General features: G+C 51.2%; 1 protein-coding gene across 1 annotated transcript in view; it reads right to left on the bottom strand.

Annotated features, from left to right (window-relative positions):
- LOC144767112 (transmembrane protein 176B-like) overlaps nucleotides 1–17,191 on the bottom strand; it is an 80,941-nt gene that overhangs the window by 16,243 nt on the left and 47,507 nt on the right. The window contains exon 9 of the mRNA XM_078650717.1: nucleotides 1,094–1,213. Coding sequence (XP_078506843.1) covers nucleotides 1,094–1,213 — 120 coding nt within the window. The remainder of the gene's footprint in view (nucleotides 1–1,093; nucleotides 1,214–17,191) is intronic.

The raw sequence follows: 17,191 nt of genomic DNA, 5'->3' as shown, positions 1-17,191 counted from the left end.
GGGCAATCTTTGTCCTCGTGATCTGGAGAGAGGCAAAGGTTATAGACCTCGTGGAGATCAGTGTGTGGGAATTTGACACCACACAGGGTGCATTTTTTGAATGAAGTTCTTTCCATTACCTGTAGGGCCTGGTGGCGAGGATAGGCCCAACCGTCCTTGTCGACGACCGGAATCGAAGGTGTTGAGAGTTGTGTTGGATCCCAGTCGAGGAGCGCGATCGAGAACAATACCGTTGAGCGGTGAAGGATTGCACATCGAAGGGGAATCTAATACGATACCGACCCGGAGCGCAGCCATTTACATCCGAACCCGATGGCGGAAAAAAACGATCTGAAGATGAAGTCGATGCCCATGCGCACTATCACCATAAGGAGGAGTCACCTATCCCATGACTACAAAGACTTCTTTGACAAAAACAGCTTTCAAACATCTGAGCCCAACACCAGATGGCGATCTATGCTAAAGTATTCAAGCTACAGGTCATATGACTCGAACATGTGTTTTTCAACATTCACCAAAGGGAAGGGGTGCTTTGGGGGTCCCTTCGAATGGCTTACCACCTCCCTGTCAGGAGGTGGTAAAATATTATTGTTTTGCAACTGGACTTCAATCGCAAAACATTACTACATACCAATCCAATTTAGTATTTGGAATGGATGCCCTAAACATGCCCCTTCCAAATACCAAATTGTTACAGAATTTAGTTTTATAGATAAGAAAAAGCAAATGGACGGATTTTGTGAATTAGATCCTTTGCAACCACAAAAGGCTTTGTAAGTATGTCCCTAAATGAACAGCAGGACTTGTCTGTCAAACAGATAGGAAGCATAGATCATGCCAGTATGAAAAGAAAATGAAAATGGAGCAGATAGATGAAATGCAGCACACAGGAAGCAGAGTTGAGAGGAGTCATGTGATGTAGTGTGTGAAAATGCTTTGTCTAGATAAAGACAACATGTTATACCCAAGATGTCCACTTAAATGATCAGAATTTGGCAGATACACTATTGTAGAAGAAGTCTGATATTTGCAGCCGTATGAGCCAGCAGCGCAAAGGTTGAGGGGAACGCTAAGCCTATCCTCATATAGTTACCTGCTGAGAGGTGGGCGCACAGCACAAAGTCCTAAACCCATAGCCGATGGAGAAGAGGGTGATGCACATTGCCAATGCGATGGCCACCAGATTGATGATCCTCAAGCCATTGAATAGATCCTGCGGAGAAGAGGATGAGAAGATGGGATCAGGGGCATCCTCCAAGGGTCACACGGCAGAGCATCGCGGTCATGGTGCACTTGGTGAAACCACTGAGGTACACGGGGAGCAGTACGCGCACCTTCCCGTGCAAGCCACCACCGCCAGTGGAAACCCCAACCACCACCGTTACACCATCCCGACTATCACTGCATCATCACAAACAGATTTGTGGCAACAGAAGTCAAAACAACTGCCCCAAAGGCTGTCCCACCAAAAAAGACTATCTAAAGCCTGTTGTTTGTGGTGGCAAAGCCTGCGATTTAGTGAATCACATGGTTTGGGATTGCAAAGTTTTTGTTCATTAACTGCTAGTTTACAAAATGTGCCAAGCTTGGATTACATGATGATGGTTGAATAATAATGTAACGTTAAACAAATTAGAAATAAAGTAAAAAGGTATCACGTGCTATACATACAATACACATGCTCATTTAACAAGAATACTAATGATTGTGTTATTACTGCAGTGCAAAAATAAGCATTGGCAAAGCTATAGGTGTCTATAGGTGTCTTCTTACCCACGCACACATCTAGGACCAGAATGCCTCAACACCCGACTGTCCTTCTACTATCCCACCCGCCAACTAAGATCATCCAATCAAGCCCTCGCCGCAGTCCCGCGCATCTGAAAAACCACCATGGGTGGCAGATCCTTCTCCTTCCTGGCTGCCAAGACCTGGAACTCACTCCCCACCCACCTCCGCCTTACTCAGAATCACATCTCCTTCAGAAAAGAACTGAAAACTTGGCTATTCGATAAACAATGAACCCCTCCCTCTAGCGCCTTGAGACCCTCTGGGTGAGTAGTGCGCTTTATAAATGCCTGAACTTGAACTTGGTTGCCAGCCTTTAGCGTTGTCAGTGCTCGTTTTGTTTTGTCATGGTTCTTGTCCAACTTTATTGTCGAGGGAGCTGCTGGGCCTTCGCAAATGTAAAAAGCACGATGGCTAAAAGCAAAACTAATTTTTGATCTATCTTTAAAAGAACGCATTGCAATTGTAGTGTCTGGCACACTTGTGTGTGAGTGTATTGTGGAATTTCTAACTGGGGGGCACTACCAACCAGAATATAAGATCCTTAATTATTGCCCGGCGATGTCGCCTCTCGAACCCACCAAGAAGTTAAACCATTGAAGAGGCAGGCGCTGGAGACTGGAAGGCAGGAAACAAGGTTTTTATTCTCTCCGGAGGAGAACACAACGAAACGGACAGAAGGTATCGTTCAGAGGTGCTCTAACTGCATCTCGGAGGCCTGGCCTCTTATACATGAGTTTATCTCTTTATTACATGTAACACATTCTCGTCGATACTTTGATGTACGAAAAGACATCCTCAGAACCCCCCCTTCCCAGCCCGTTCCCATGCAAGGCTACAGTGGAAGTCCCCGCCCCGTTCACAACAGGTGATGATCATTGCGCAGCTGGGTATTACGCCGATTCACGGAGTGTGCGGGTTTCGATCGGATCTCGTGGGATGGGGGGCTTTGATCATCTCGGGGGTCCTTTGAGGAGGGAAGCTTCCTATTGTATGGGGAGGGGCAGGAGTATGGTATCGGCAGAGCTAGGTGTCGGCCTGGGAACGGGAAGACAGACGGGCACACGGGAAAAAGGGGGTTTGCATCAAAAGGGCCGGAGGTCATGACGGGGAAGCAGGGAGATGTCGCGCTGGGCACAGGATGAGGGCCTGGGGCAGAGCAGCGCCGAAGAGGGGTTTATGACCCAAGGCAGGTGCAAGCAGGGGGTTGCTAGCGAAGTTTGGAGAGAGAGAGAGAGAGAGAGAGAGAGAGACGCGCTGGCTCTCGGCGAGAGCCGGGAAGCCATGGTGTCCAAAAATGGCGGCTGTTTTACGCGCACAAAAGGTTTGAGGAGAGCAAGAGGGCGCCGATAATGTTGACAGTTTTCAGCCTAACTTTTAACAGTCCTCCCTTTTCAACATATCTAGCCAACTTGCTCATTCAATGTCAATTTTCATCAAATTCCTAACTTCGGTATCATATAATGCCCTCATATGTTCGCTTCCAATGTCCACAGTTTTGGGAAAAATACAACTCGCACATAAAGAACACATAGGTGGCAAACATTGAATTCCTAAGCATAGGCCACATATTACAACTACGGGAATCAGGATAATGGTGAGCAGTCTCCAGCCCCAACTTTTGATGGTGTCCCAGAACCAACCACCAAGCGACCATTCTTCTTGCTCTTGGTGAACTTCCGAGGAGAGTCTGTGAAGATGTTCGATGGCTTTGTACACTGAGGGTGAGTTGTCCGGTATGTATGTACAACAGCTGGCCCCAATAATGCGGCATGCTCCTCCACGGTCCGCCAGAACTACATCTAGAACGAGGCGGTTCTGAAGGGCCACCAAACGGACCGCTTGGAGCTCGGCAGTGTTGTTGGCAAAGATGCCCGCTGTGATGTTCATGGTTGTCTCGACTGCCTGAGTCAAATGTCGGATGGCACGGCTGTTTGCCATCGGGCCCCAGAGGGGGACGAGTCCTTTCATAGCATCGAGGAACTGTGCTCCTGTTGAGTCGGCTTGCTCAACGTCTTTTGCTCGTTTTTGCCTGTGGTGATTCGCTGGGGCCACATAAGTTGGAGGAAGGACGAAGGAGATGTAGCAAGTGCCCCCCCAGCCTTTGGGGAGCCAGGTGTAGGCCTTCGTGCCACAGATGAAATACATGTTACCGTCCTGCTTTCAGCAGAAGCGGCCGCTCCACGCTCCCAGCCTCCGGATTTGGTATCGTTATTGCAGAGTTCTCACCTGATTAAGCCTGCACAGCTCTTGAAGTGTTAGAAGCGCCTAGCTTGTGTGTAGCGCTAGCAGAGTTCTCACCTGATTAAGCCTGCACAGCTTTTGAAGTTTTAGAAGCGCCTAGCTTGTGTGTAGCGCTAGACTGCCCCGACCTCCCAGCATTTGTTTAGAATTCCGCCGAGGCCATTAACATATTGAAGCCCCCAAAGTGCGCTTGTGTGACAGCAGCTCCTGCACCGTGCTGCCTGAATAGATAAGATTGCCTGCTATTGCACTGTGTATTAGCGCCGCAGCCTCTGACATCGCGCTCGCCTCCATTGTGCCCCAGTGTTGTTGCAAGTTTGCCTGTCTTGCTGCTGCCATTTTGTTTATTGTTGCCCTGCCTCCTTCCCCTGATCTCCACCCCGCCTCCCTGCTGACCCTCCCTCCCACTGATACTGACCTCGCTGCCCCTCCACGATCGCGCTGTGACCGTCCTGCTTTCAGCAGAAGCGGCCGCTCCACGCTCCCAGCCTCCGGATTTGGTATCGTTATTGCAGAGTTCTCACCTGATTAAGCCTGCACAGCTCTTGAAGTGTTAGAAGCGCCTAGCTTGTGTGTAGCGCTAGCAGAGTTCTCACCTGATTAAGCCTGCACAGCTTTTGAAGTTTTAGAAGCGCCTAGCTTGTGTGTAGCGCTAGACTGCCCCGACCTCCCAGCATTTGTTTAGAATTCCGCCGAGGCCATTAACATATTGAAGCCCCCAAAGTGCGCTTGTGTGACAGCAGCTCCTGCACCGTGCTGCCTGAATAGATAAGATTGCCTGCTATTGCACTGTGTATTAGCGCCGCAGCCTCTGACATCGCGCTCGCCTCCATTGTGCCCCAGTGTTGTTGCAAGTTTGCCTGTTTTGCTGCTGCCATTTTGTTTATTGTTGCCCTGCCTCCTTCCCCTGATCTCCACCCCGCCTCCCTGCTGACCCTCCCTCGCCCCTCCCCTCCACTATCCGCATATGATAGATGAACTCTAGCGCAGCGGTCTCGCGTAGCGGTCTCGCCGAAGGTGCGCCAAAGGTAAGCCCGTCTACGCCCGTCCGCGCCTGGTCCGCGCCCAGCGCCAGACCCCCTGCCCCTCACGCTGCGCTGCCCTCCCGCATCACCTACGATGCCGCCACCCTCCTAGCCCTCAACCCCGGTCGCGCCCCCAACTGCGTCCAAGCCGCTCCTGGACGCTCCCATGGACCGTTCTCCTGCTTCTCCTGCAATTTTAGCGGCACCGACAACATCTCCGCTACGACCACAACACAGATTCCCGACCCCAACCACCTACATTGCATCCTTCTCAACACCCGCTCGGTCCACAGGCACGCCATTGACCTTTGGAACCTACTAGACACCATCTCTCCTGACGTCGCCTTCCTAACGGAAACATGGATGAACGCCTCCTCCGCCCCTGACATCGCCATCGCTATCCCTGATGACTATAAGATCACACGCAAGGACCGCATCGACCATACAGGAGGTGGAATCGCCATCGTCCATAAGAAATCCATGCGCATTTCTACCAGCTCCGACGCCAACCTCGCTAACTCCGAACACCTTCACTTCCAGATCCACATCGACCCCAAGACAACTCTTAGAGGCACCCTCCTCTACAGACCACCAGGACCCCGCGCAAAATTCAGTGAAGACATCACGGACTTCATCACCCCACACGCGCTCCCCTCCAAAGACTACATCCTTTTGGGAGACCTCAACTTCCACCTTGAAAAGATCAACGACCGCAACACCGCCACCCTCTTAGACAACCTCGCCAACCTCGGACTTAAACAACTGGTCACTTCCCCCACCCACATCGCAGGTCACACACTCGACCCCATCTTCACCTCCAGCAACCATATCTCCTTCAGCCACACTACGGATCTCCTCTGGACTGACCACAGCTGCGTTCACTTCACCTACAACAAGCCAAAACCCATCATCCACCTCCAACCAACTCTACAAAGAAACTGGAACAAAATCACCACGGAGCAGATCTCCACATCGCTCCTTCGAACCTCCCCAGCCCTCTCTTCTAACGCCAACGAAGCCGCCTCCAACCTCACCCTTTGGTTATCCAACACCGCCGACTCCTTAGCACCACTGAAAAAACGTCAACACAAACTTGGCAACAAGAAGGCCTCATGGTTCAACGATGACCTCAAGAAGTCCAAGAAACTGTGCCGCTCCCTTGAAAAGGCCTGGAAAAAAGACCCATCCACCAGCAACAAGGACGCCTTCAAAAGCGCCACCCGCACTCACCACCAACTGATCCGAATAGCCAAGAAAACAGCATTCAAGGATCGACTTGACAACAACGCCCACAACAGCAAGGAACTTTTCAACATCGTCAAGGAATTTTCCAACCCCTCGGCCAACTCCAACGACATCACCCCCTCTCAAACCCTCTGCGACTCCCTAGCCTCTTTTTTCCACAACAAGATTGCTGACATCCACAACAGCTTTGACGACCAACCCGGAAGACAACCCACCCCACCATCTGCTGACCATCTTCCCCCCGTCAACACCCTTAACGCCTGGAACCCAATCTCCACTGAGGACACCATCCGCCTGATGAATTCCATCCACTCTGGATCCCCCACAGACCCATGCCCTCACCACATCTTCAACAAAGCAGACTCCGTCATAGCTCCGCACCTCCGAGACGTCATCAACTGCTCCTTCAACTCCGCTACCTTCCCTGAAGACTGGAAACACGCTGAACTCACCGCCCTTCTGAAAAAACCAACAGCAGACCCCACCGAACTCAAATACTACCGCCCCATCTCGCTTCTTCCATTCCCGGCCAAAGTCATCGAGAAAGCTGTCAACAACCAGCTCGCCGCCTTCCTCGAAGCCAACAAATCACTCGACCCCTCACAATCTGGATTCCGAGCCAAACACAGCACTGAGACCGCCCTCATCGCAGCAACAGACGACATTCGAACTCTACTGGACAATGGAGACACAGTCGCCCTCATCCTCCTCGACCTCTCTGCAGCATTCGACACAGTCTGCCACAGCACCCTTTTACAACGCCTCAATAACATCGGAATCCAAGGAAAAGCACTTGAATGGATTACCTCGTTCCTCACCGGAAGAACCCAGAGAGTCCGCCTTCCACCATTCAAGTCAGAGGCCACTGAAGTCATCTGCGGCGTACCACAAGGATCCTCACTCAGCCCCACCCTCTTCAACGTATACATGAGCCCCCTCGCGGCCATCGCCCGCCAACACAACCTCAACATCATCTCTTACGCGGATGACACTCAACTGATCCTTTCTCTCACCAAGGACCCCAGCACCGCCAAAACTAACCTACACGAAGGAATGAAAGAAGTCGCCGAATGGATGAAACAAAGCCGTCTGAAACTGAACTCAGACAAAACAGAAGTCCTCATCTTAGGTAAATCCCCCTCTGCATGGGACGACTCCTGGTGGCCGGAAGCCCTCGGAAAAGCACCCATCCCGACAGACCACGCACGGAACCTTGGCGTCATCCTGGATTCTTCACTCTCAATGAACAGACAAGTCAGCGCCGTATCCTCTTCCTGCTTTAACATTCTTCGCATGCTCAGAAAAACATTTCGCTGGATCCCCTCCGAAACCAGAAAAACAGTCACCCACGCTCTGGTCACGAGCCGACTGGACTACGGAAACACCCTCTACGCAGGTACCACCGCTAAACTCCAGAAGAAACTACAACGAATCCAAAACGCCTCAGCCAGGCTCATATTAGACATCCCACGCAACGAACACATCTCTGGTCACCTTAAAGACCTCCACTGGCTACCCGTCAATAAGAGGATCACTTTCCGACTGCTTACCCACGCACACAAATCACTCTACGACATCGGACCAGATTGCCTCAACTCTCGACTGTCCTTCTACACCCCCTCCCGCCAACTTCGCTCTTCCAGCCAAGCCTTCGCCACTGTACCTCACATCAACAAGACCACCATGGGAGGCAGATCCTTTTCATACCTGGCTGCCAAAACATGGAACTCACTCCCCGCTTACCTTCGCCTCACCCAGAATCACCTAGCGTTCAGAAAGCAGCTTAAAACGTGGATATTTGACAAATAATCCTCCTCCCCTTCCTAAGCGCCTTGAAACCCTCTGGGTATGTAGTGCGCTATACAAATTTTATGACTTGACTTGACTTGACATGTTTGGGGAGGACACAAAGGAAGGTGGATCCGTGGAGTCCAAAGTTCTGGTAAAGCGGCAAGCGCTGTGACCCACCAGCTGTGTCCCAAGTCCTTCTACACACATGTGGCCTGTGACGTTGATGACCGTCAGGGCTACAGTCAGAGTGGCAGCCGTTCGTTTCCGCAGATAGGAGAAGGTGGGTCTGGTTGGATTGTTGAATACCTGCATTTCGATTCGTTCTTTGGCCGGAATGTCCATTTGGATCGAGTCGCTGGGGTTCAGCGGGCAGAAGTGTGTCTTTGTCTTGTTTCGCCCGGCCCCATGAGAAGAATGTGCTGCAGCCCTGCTGGAGGTGGCATTTTCCGTATAGCTCTCTTGCAGGAGGATCAGCCAGGCAAGGCAGGAGCCGTGGACGGAGAAGGGTGAAGGGATGAATGGTATTGAATGTCCAGTGGCATGGGGTAGCAACCCACAGATCCAGCAGTTGGTGGCGTTGGTGGCAAGATTGTGCTGGTGAAGTAGCTGTACGAAAGAGTTGTTCCAGAACTCCTTTCGCCTCTCTCTTAGTTGAGGAGAGAGCGAAATTAGATAATGTTCCTTCATGGTGGTAGGCTGAGCAGTGGTTAGGAATGTTTCGTGAGCAGGTGTGTGTTCTTCCATAATCCAGAGCGTAGTCATGAGGAGAAAACAGAGGAGGATTACGATGAAGAGTGCGATTGTCTTTGAGCTATGGAGTCTGTCTGTTCTCGGATTTCTGTAGTGGGTATTTCCTGTTGTCTCAGTCGGCTTCTTGTTTGGCGCTTCCATCATCTTCTTATCTGGCGCTTCCATCATCTTCGTCTTCAAGGTGCTCGGTAGTGGGCAGGACCACAGACTCAGTTTTAGCTTCTCTCCAGGTAACCCTTGGTAGTTTGGGTCACCGTTCTGAGATTCTCTAACCTAGTCCATGGCCTACTTAGCCGAAGCTCCCTCCTTTCGACGCAGGAAATACCCTTCTCGAGATGGCACAGTGGGGTCAGGATGTTTTGAAAGTTCAAGTGTCTCTGTATCAGGGTAGCAGCTCAACGATGGTCGGTCCCGGTTCAGGAGCTCTTCTTGGGTGTTGACGGTGTCTGTCGTGGCCAGGGCTGGAGAGATCTTTTTGCAGTGGTGAGCGTGCAGCCAGTGTTTCTTCCCCTCCACTCGAAGTGCGGTCCGAGTGGTGATCAGCACTTGCCAGGGGCCCGTCCACCGGGGTTCCAAACTCTTTGATCGCTGAAAGTTTCGGATCAGCACGAAGTCCCCCGGCTGGATGGCGTGACCCGGACCCCTGGAAGCATCGGGGATGGCCTGCCGCACCTGCTGATGAAGGACAGACAAAGTTTCAGTCAATTTGTACAGATAATCAGACATTAGGACATCCGGAACGTCATGAATGGACGTTGGTTTCGGGGCAGACCAGACGCTCATGGGTCGGCCGAAGACAACTTCATAAGGGGTTAAGTGATGTCGGGTGGGGGTAGAGCGCATCGATAGCAATGCCAATGGGAGGGCGTCTGGCCATTTCAGGCCCGTCGTAGCCACTATTTTGGCCAGTTTAAGCTTTAGTGTGGCGTTGTGTCGTTCGACCAGCCCAGCAGATTGAGGGTGGAAGACTGCGTGGAATTTCTGTTTGATACCCAGCCCATTTAGGATGAGCTGGATAACGTTGGCTACAAAGTGGGGGCCATTATCACTCCATAAAACACGACAGAGGCCATAACGGGGGAAAAACTCTTTTAACAGGACCTTTGCAGTGGCCATAGCGGTGTTGTCACGGGTCGGATATGCTTCCACCCATTTGCTAAATGCGCATACCACAACAAGTACATATTTCAGGCCTTGGCATCTGTCTAGCTGGATGTAGTCCATCTGCAGGACTTCAAATGGGTGGTTTGGGACCCCAAATCCCCCCCGGGGTACTACAGTTCCCTTCCCGGGGTTGTGTTGCAGGCATATTAAGCATTGTTGGACCAGGCGTTTTGCGGAATCTGGGATCTTGTCATTGTGCCAAACCCTGGAGACAAGTTCGATCATGGGGGCTGATCCTATGTGGGCTGGGGAGTGTGCCATGGATAATATGGGAATCAGGTATGAATCAGGTAGCAACCATCTGTTCGTGTCTTTTGTCCGCCAGCAGCCTTCATCGTCTTTCAATCCCACCCGTGCCCATTCGGTCAATTCATGTTGTGTCCTAGCCATTTGTATGTCTCTAATTGTGTCCTTGGTGTCAGTCCAGTTTTCTGCTTGTGACCTGGTCACGTACATACGTGTTGTCGTTCTATTTTCTGCTGTCGTTCGGGCGGTGATGTCGGCTAGTGCGTTTCCCTGTCCAATAATGTCTGTCACCTTCTTGTGTGCCTGGCATTTGATCACGGCAAGCTTGTTGGGGAGGAGGACAGCTTCGATTAAGGCGGAGACTAAATCCCCGTGCAGGATGGGTGTGCCGTGTGAGGTCAAGTATCCTCTCTCCCTCCAGAGGAGCCCAAAATGGTGAACCACCCCGAAGGCGTACTGGCTGTCGGTGTAAATGTTCGCCGTGGTTCCTGTTGCCAGGATGCAGGCTCTCGTCAAAGCAATCAGTTCCGCTGCCTGAGCAGATCGCTGGGTGATGCGGGCTGTTTCTACTACAGTTCGAGCTGTGGTGACTGCATAGGCAGCGGAAGTGGTACCATCGGAGAGTTTGATGCAAGAACCGTCCACCCACAACTCCCCGTCGGGGTCAGGGAAAGCTGTGTCTCTGAGGTCGACCCTACTCCTGGTCTGTTCGTCCGTAAGAGTCACGCAGTCATGTACGGGGTGCACATTGGGGTCGTTCTCTGGCAGGGGTAACAGAGTTGCTGGGTTCAGTGTGGTGCATCTTTTCAGGGTGATATGGGGGGCAAGCAAGGTTAGTTCGTATCCAGTCAGTCGTGCACTCGTCAGATGTTGCGTCTTGGTTTGGTTCAGGAGGGTGTCGACTGCATGGGGTACCAGTACCGTGAGGGAATTCGAGAGTACAATCCCCTCACTCTGTCGGATAGAGACTGCAGCAGCAGCTACAGCTCGAAGGCAGGCAGGCAAGGCTCTGGCGACAGGGTCAAGAGTGGCAGAGAAGTAAGCGCACGGTCGTTGCTTAGGACCGATGGCCTGGGTCAGGACAGATAAAGCGCACCCCTCCCTTTCGTGAGTGTAAAGGGAGAAGGGCTTTCTGTAATCAGGGGTACCCAGGACAGGGGCTGAGCAAAGGGCATCTCGTAGTTCTGTGAAGGAGGTTTGACACTCAGGAGTCCAAGGGAGTGGGAAAGGGACGTCTTTGTTTAAGAGGGAGAGCAGTGGTTTTACAACGAGGCTGAAGTTTGGCAACCATTGTCGGCAGAAGGAGGTGAGGCCTAATAGGGAGCGAACCTGCTTCTGGGTTTTAGGGACAGGGGTGTCTAGAATGGTCTGGATTCGATCAGGGGTGAGTTTCCTTCCATCTTTGGACAGAAGGTGGCCTAGGTAAGTGACCTGGGGTAGGCAGAATTGCAACTTCTTCTTGGAGACCTTGTGGCCATTTTCCGCGAGGAAGTGCAAGAGTTGAATGGTGGCGGTAACCGCTAGAGGGGTGGTGTCGGCTGCCAAGAGGATGTCATCGACATATTGTACCAACACCACCCCGTCGGGTAACCGGACTTGGTCTAGTTGCCTTTTGAGGGCCTGGCTGTAGATGCTAGGGCTCTCCGTGTAGCCTTGAGGGGCTCGGCAAAACCTATATGAGCGGGATTTTAGAGTAAAGCCGAAGAGATATCGGCTGTCTGGGTGGATGGGGATGGAGAAGAATGCGTTCTTGAGGTCGATGACGGAAAAGGTGGTTGCAGTGGATGGAATCAAGGTCAGGATGGTGGTGATGTCTGAGACCACAGGGTACTGGGGTACTACCACTTTGTTGATCTCTCGGAGGTCGATGATGAAACGGTATGCTTTCTCATCTCCCTCTCCCTGCTTCTTGATAATGGGCAAGATAGGGCTGTTGCAAACGTTGCTAACCACTTCCTCTACCACTCCTGCGTCTATCAATGACTGGATAATCATTACCAATGCCTTCTCGCCCTCTGGCGATATCCGATATTGTGGGAGTTTTGGGAGTGTTGCGTCTGGTCGGACAGTAATGTGCACTGGGTCAATTAACATACGCCCTACGTCCGAATCCGCTTTGGCCCACAGATACGGAGGCAGGGTGTCAAGCAGGGACGCGTCGACGTCGGTGATGGAAAACATGTGTCGGGGGGAACAATGTTTAAGCAGAACGGGGTTGTCGTAAAGAAACACTCGAACTCCATCTTGAGAACACCTAATCGTCGCTCGGAAGTGTTTCAGTAAGTCAAGTCCCATAATGGCGTCAGGGCTATTGGAGGAGAGCAAGAACGTGGTGTCGGTGGTGTTGTTTTCTACGTCAAAGAGAATCGGGGCAGACAAAGGGTTGGTGGAGGGCGTTCCATCGAAACCTGTCGATGTTATGAGTGAGCCAGACAAGGGTGCCCTTGGAATCAGTCGTTTAGATAACGCACTACGTGTTGCGCCAGTGTCTACCAGAAATGGAGACTTGGTACCCAGGACCTTAGCAGTGACATAAGGGCCCTGCTGGTCAACATAGAGCTCGACTGGATCCCTCCCTCGCCCTTGGCTGTCCTATGCAAAGGTGTGAGTGTCGTCATAGTCAGATTGTTGATATTGGTTCTGTCTGGGTCGATCGAACGTATTCGGTCTGCTTGATCTGACATTAGTCGCGTCATTTGGGGGCCCTCGTTGTGTTCCCCTAGGTCTCGGTCCGTTTGCTACCTCCCTGGGGTCTCTGTTCCTGATCATTTCCAGGAGAACTGGGCACTGGGATTTCCAATGGCCAGTCTCTTTGCAGAAAGCGCACTGGTCATCTCTAAGGTCTGTGCGTCCACTGTAGGGAGTCAGAGTGCGGTCCTGGGGAAATGCAGTCTTAGGGGCGTTTGTCTGGTAGTTTCCCCGGTATTGGTCTCGTCCTATAGTCACCCCTTGCAGTTTGGCAATCATCACCCTCTCCTTTAAGTCTTTCTTCTTTTTCTCTGTCGCCCTATCGTTCTCATTTTTCTGATGTTCATAATATTGGGCCATTTGAAGAATCGCCGTAGGTTTGGAGGCTGCCCAACTACTCTCGCTGGCCTGTAGTTTCTGAGAGATGTCCAATGATAGGCCCTTAACATAATTCTGGACAAACAGATGGTGTCCGGTTGCAGTGGTCATGTCCTGGCCGCTGTAATCGGAGAACACCGTTTCAAACCGGGAGAAGTATTCCGATACATCCTCCTGGGGTTTTTGGCGACAGGCTGTTACTATCGACCAGTCCACTTTCTTTTCTGGGATTAGGGTTTTTAATTTCTCTACAATTTTATCTGGGAGGTCTAGAATGGATTTCAACGGCTTTTGTCCTGGTCCCCGTTGTTTGTCCAAGTCATCGAGTTGTGGCCAGGTATGTCCGAACAGCTCAAGGTGGTCGACTTTCCGGATTTGCTTCCACACATCAGCTGGTAGACATAACCCGAAGAACAAGTCGATGTCGGCCAGGGTCATGATAGTCGAACCCAGGGCTGTACCTAATTCAGTATAGAAGGCAGTGGGGTTTTTACGTAGGTCGGGTAGAGACTTCCGGAATGTCAGTATCTCTTGCCGGTCCCATGGCTGGTAGACCCAGTTGTATACTACCCTTCCCTTCGCATCTTGGTTGTTTGCATCATCGTGAGTCCCCGTACCCCGAGGAGGAACCCAGTAAGGGGCAGCCTCACGTATCGGCATCATGGTGTTAGATTGCTCGGTTGGCGGTTCGGTCACTACGGGGGCCGCGGATTTAGCTCCCGGCTTTCGTTCAGTGAGGTGGCGGAAAACCTCAAGCGTACGCGTAAGGAGGTCCGACACATCACACTCGCCCTCATCCCCGATATCGACCTTCCGGTACAGAGTCCTTAGGCTCTCGGGACCTTTGTCTCGATATCGGTCCTCGTATGCATTCAAGACATGATAACACAGTCGTACGGTAAAATGTCGTCTGTGACTCCCTGTATACGAGCCGAACATATCTGTGATGTACTCTTCATCATCCTTCCTTTCTACCAGTGTCCTTGCTATTTTGTCGATCCCCGCTCGCTCATCTTTGTCTAGCCTGTTTATTCTTGCAAGGCCAGCCCCTCGAGTCTCATGCTCGTCTAACGTTGTCGTTGATGTGGGTTTTAATACAAGGGGTTCGGCTGGCACAGAGGCCATTGGGGCCGACGCTGCGGCGGTACCCTCGATTGTACCTGGGGGTGGCGCGTGCTGCGCCAGGGGCCGAGAAGGGGCATATGGAGGGGGCATGTAGATGATAGGGGGACCTAACAGCAGGTCCTCATTTGCTTGTCGTTTTGAGGGTAAATCAGGGTAGAGCATGGGGGGGGTTCTAACCGGACACTGGCTTGGCGTTTCCCTTTCTAGTTTCTGTTTAGCTTTCTCTCTTTCCTCTATCTCCTTTTTTAGCTTCTGAGCAGCTAGGTGGGCTGCTTTTTGCAGCTCTTTTTCCAACCTACTCTCAGTTTTCTTTTTACGCTGTTCAGTTTCTTTTCGCCACATGCCGAAGCTATCAAGCATAGTGGGTGTTGTCTTGTTTTTACCCAGGGCAGTTTCTAGCATTTTTATTTTATCATCATCGAAGGATCCTGTCAGGGGCCATTGACTTTCTTGACCCTGTTTTGTATATTTATGCCATAGTTTACTATAGGCAATAGCGGTCAATCCATGCTTCATGAACATGTCCTTATTAGGGGTGCCTTCCAGTGGGGCTGGATGGTCCATCTCTAATAAGCGGTCCGGGCTAAACAGGCTACCAATCAGTGGGGAGAAGACAGACATGACGGCTCGTAACGAGGGACTAAAAAGTCAGCACTGCCTATCTTATCACTAGGTGCAAAGACTGGACAGAATATTTCTATTCTACGTTGTTTGCAGGCAGTGAATACCTCATGGATCACAATAACCAAAGACCAACAAATAACAATGGGGAGAATGAGTAGGTCCGCAAAGATTTGCGTTACCTACCTTTTTCGCTATCTGCAAAAAGGGTGGTCTCTTCCCTGTTTGCAGACAGGGAATCTCCAGGAAACAATAATTTTGCGAACAACAGTTCAGTTTCAAGCAATTATAGGGTGAGGGAGAAAAAAATAAGCACGGCTGCTACCCTACCTATCCTCCACTGCTTGCAAAGAGAGAGACCTTTGTTTCTCCGTTTGCAGACAGTGAATCCCTCGTGGATCAAGATAACAAAAGACCGACAAATAACAATGGGGAGAGTGAGTAGGTCCGCAAAGATTTGCGTTACCTACCTTTTTCACTATCTGCAAAAAGGGTGGTCTCTTCCCTGTTTGCAGACAGGGAATCTCCAGGAAACAATAGTTTGTGAACAACAGCTCAGTTTCAGGTGACTATTGAGTGGGGGAGAAAAATAAGCACGGTTGTCTGCCCTACCTATCCTCCACTGCTTGCAAAGGGAGAGCCTGTTGTTTCTCCGTTTGCAGACAGTGAATCTCTAATTTAAACAAAAAGGAGCAATACTAGTATTTAACAATCAAGCAAATTTTCGCAATTTGTCGTGGTAACACGACCTTACCCGGACCGCATGGACAGTTTCCTGACTTCCGAATCCAGCGCCCGATCGTCCTCTCTTCTTCGTTATCCTCGCGGCACTCCTGATGGTTCCCAGTCAGGACCGTAGATCACTCGAGAGAGGTCTGTTCGGAACCAGTGAAGTTCGGATGATCGGCTGTCAGACGAGGGTCTATCGGACAGACGCGTTCCCGATCGTTGCAGTCGTTCACTTTGTCGTCAGGACCTCTCCCACTGGATCCATGGGTCGCTGATGGGCCCCACGCTTGGGACGCCAATTGTGGAATTTCTAACTGGGGGGCACTACCAACCAGAATATAAGATCCTTAATTATTGCCCGGCGATGTCGCCTCTCGAACCCACCAAGAAGTTAAACCATTGAAGAGGCAGGCGCTGGAGACTGGAAGGCAGGAAACAAGGTTTTTATTCTCTCCGGAGGAGAACACAACGAAACGGACAGAAGGTATCGTTCAGAGGTGCTCTAACTGCATCTCGGAGGCCTGGCCTCTTATACATGAGTTTATCTCTTTATTACATGTAACACATTCTCGTCGATACTTTGATGTACGAAAAGACATCCTCAGAACCCCCCCTTCCCAGCCCGTTCCCATGCAAGGCTACAGTGGAAGTCCCCGCCCCGTTCACAACAGGTGATGATCATTGCGCAGCTGGGTATTACGCCGATTCACGGAGTGTGCGGGTTTCGATCGGATCTCGTGGGATGGGGGGCTTTGATCATCTCGGGGGTCCTTTGAGGAGGGAAGCTTCCTATTGTATGGGGAGGGGCAGGAGTATGGTATCGGCAGAGCTAGGTGTCGGCCTGGGAACGGGAAGACAGACGGGCACACGGGAAAAAGGGGGTTTGCATCAAAAGGGCCGGAGGTCATGACGGGGAAGCAGGGAGATGTCGCGCTGGGCACAGGATGAGGGCCTGGGGCAGAGCAGCGCCGAAGAGGGGTTTATGACCCAAGGCAGGTGCAAGCAGGGGGTTGCTAGCGAAGTTTGGAGAGAGAGAGAGAGAGAGAGAGAGACGCGCTGGCTCTCGGCGAGAGCCGGGAAGCCATGGTGTCCAAAAATGGCGGCTGTTTTACGCGCACAAAAGGTTTGAGGAGAGCAAGAGGGCGCCGATAATGTTGACAGTTTTCAGCCTAACTTTTAACAGTATCAGTGCTGTAGTGTCAACCACAAATATATGATAATGCAACGCTAACGTTTTCCACGCATGACATTACCACGCAAATTTTACTTTGCATGCGTCTTTACCACGCAGCATTTTCCAACTCACGATTATACACCGCAAAATTTACGTTACTTAACCTCTTACGTCCTGTACATAATGATACTGATAGGCTAAAAAAAATGATTTCCAAACTGCT

The sequence above is a fragment of the Lissotriton helveticus genome, chromosome 1_1 (assembly GCF_964261635.1).
Source record: "Lissotriton helveticus chromosome 1_1, aLisHel1.1, whole genome shotgun sequence".
NCBI lineage: Eukaryota > Metazoa > Chordata > Amphibia > Caudata > Salamandridae > Lissotriton > Lissotriton helveticus.
The sequence above is the reverse complement of the archived record's forward strand: the minus strand, read 5'-3'. Positions and strand labels throughout refer to the sequence as shown.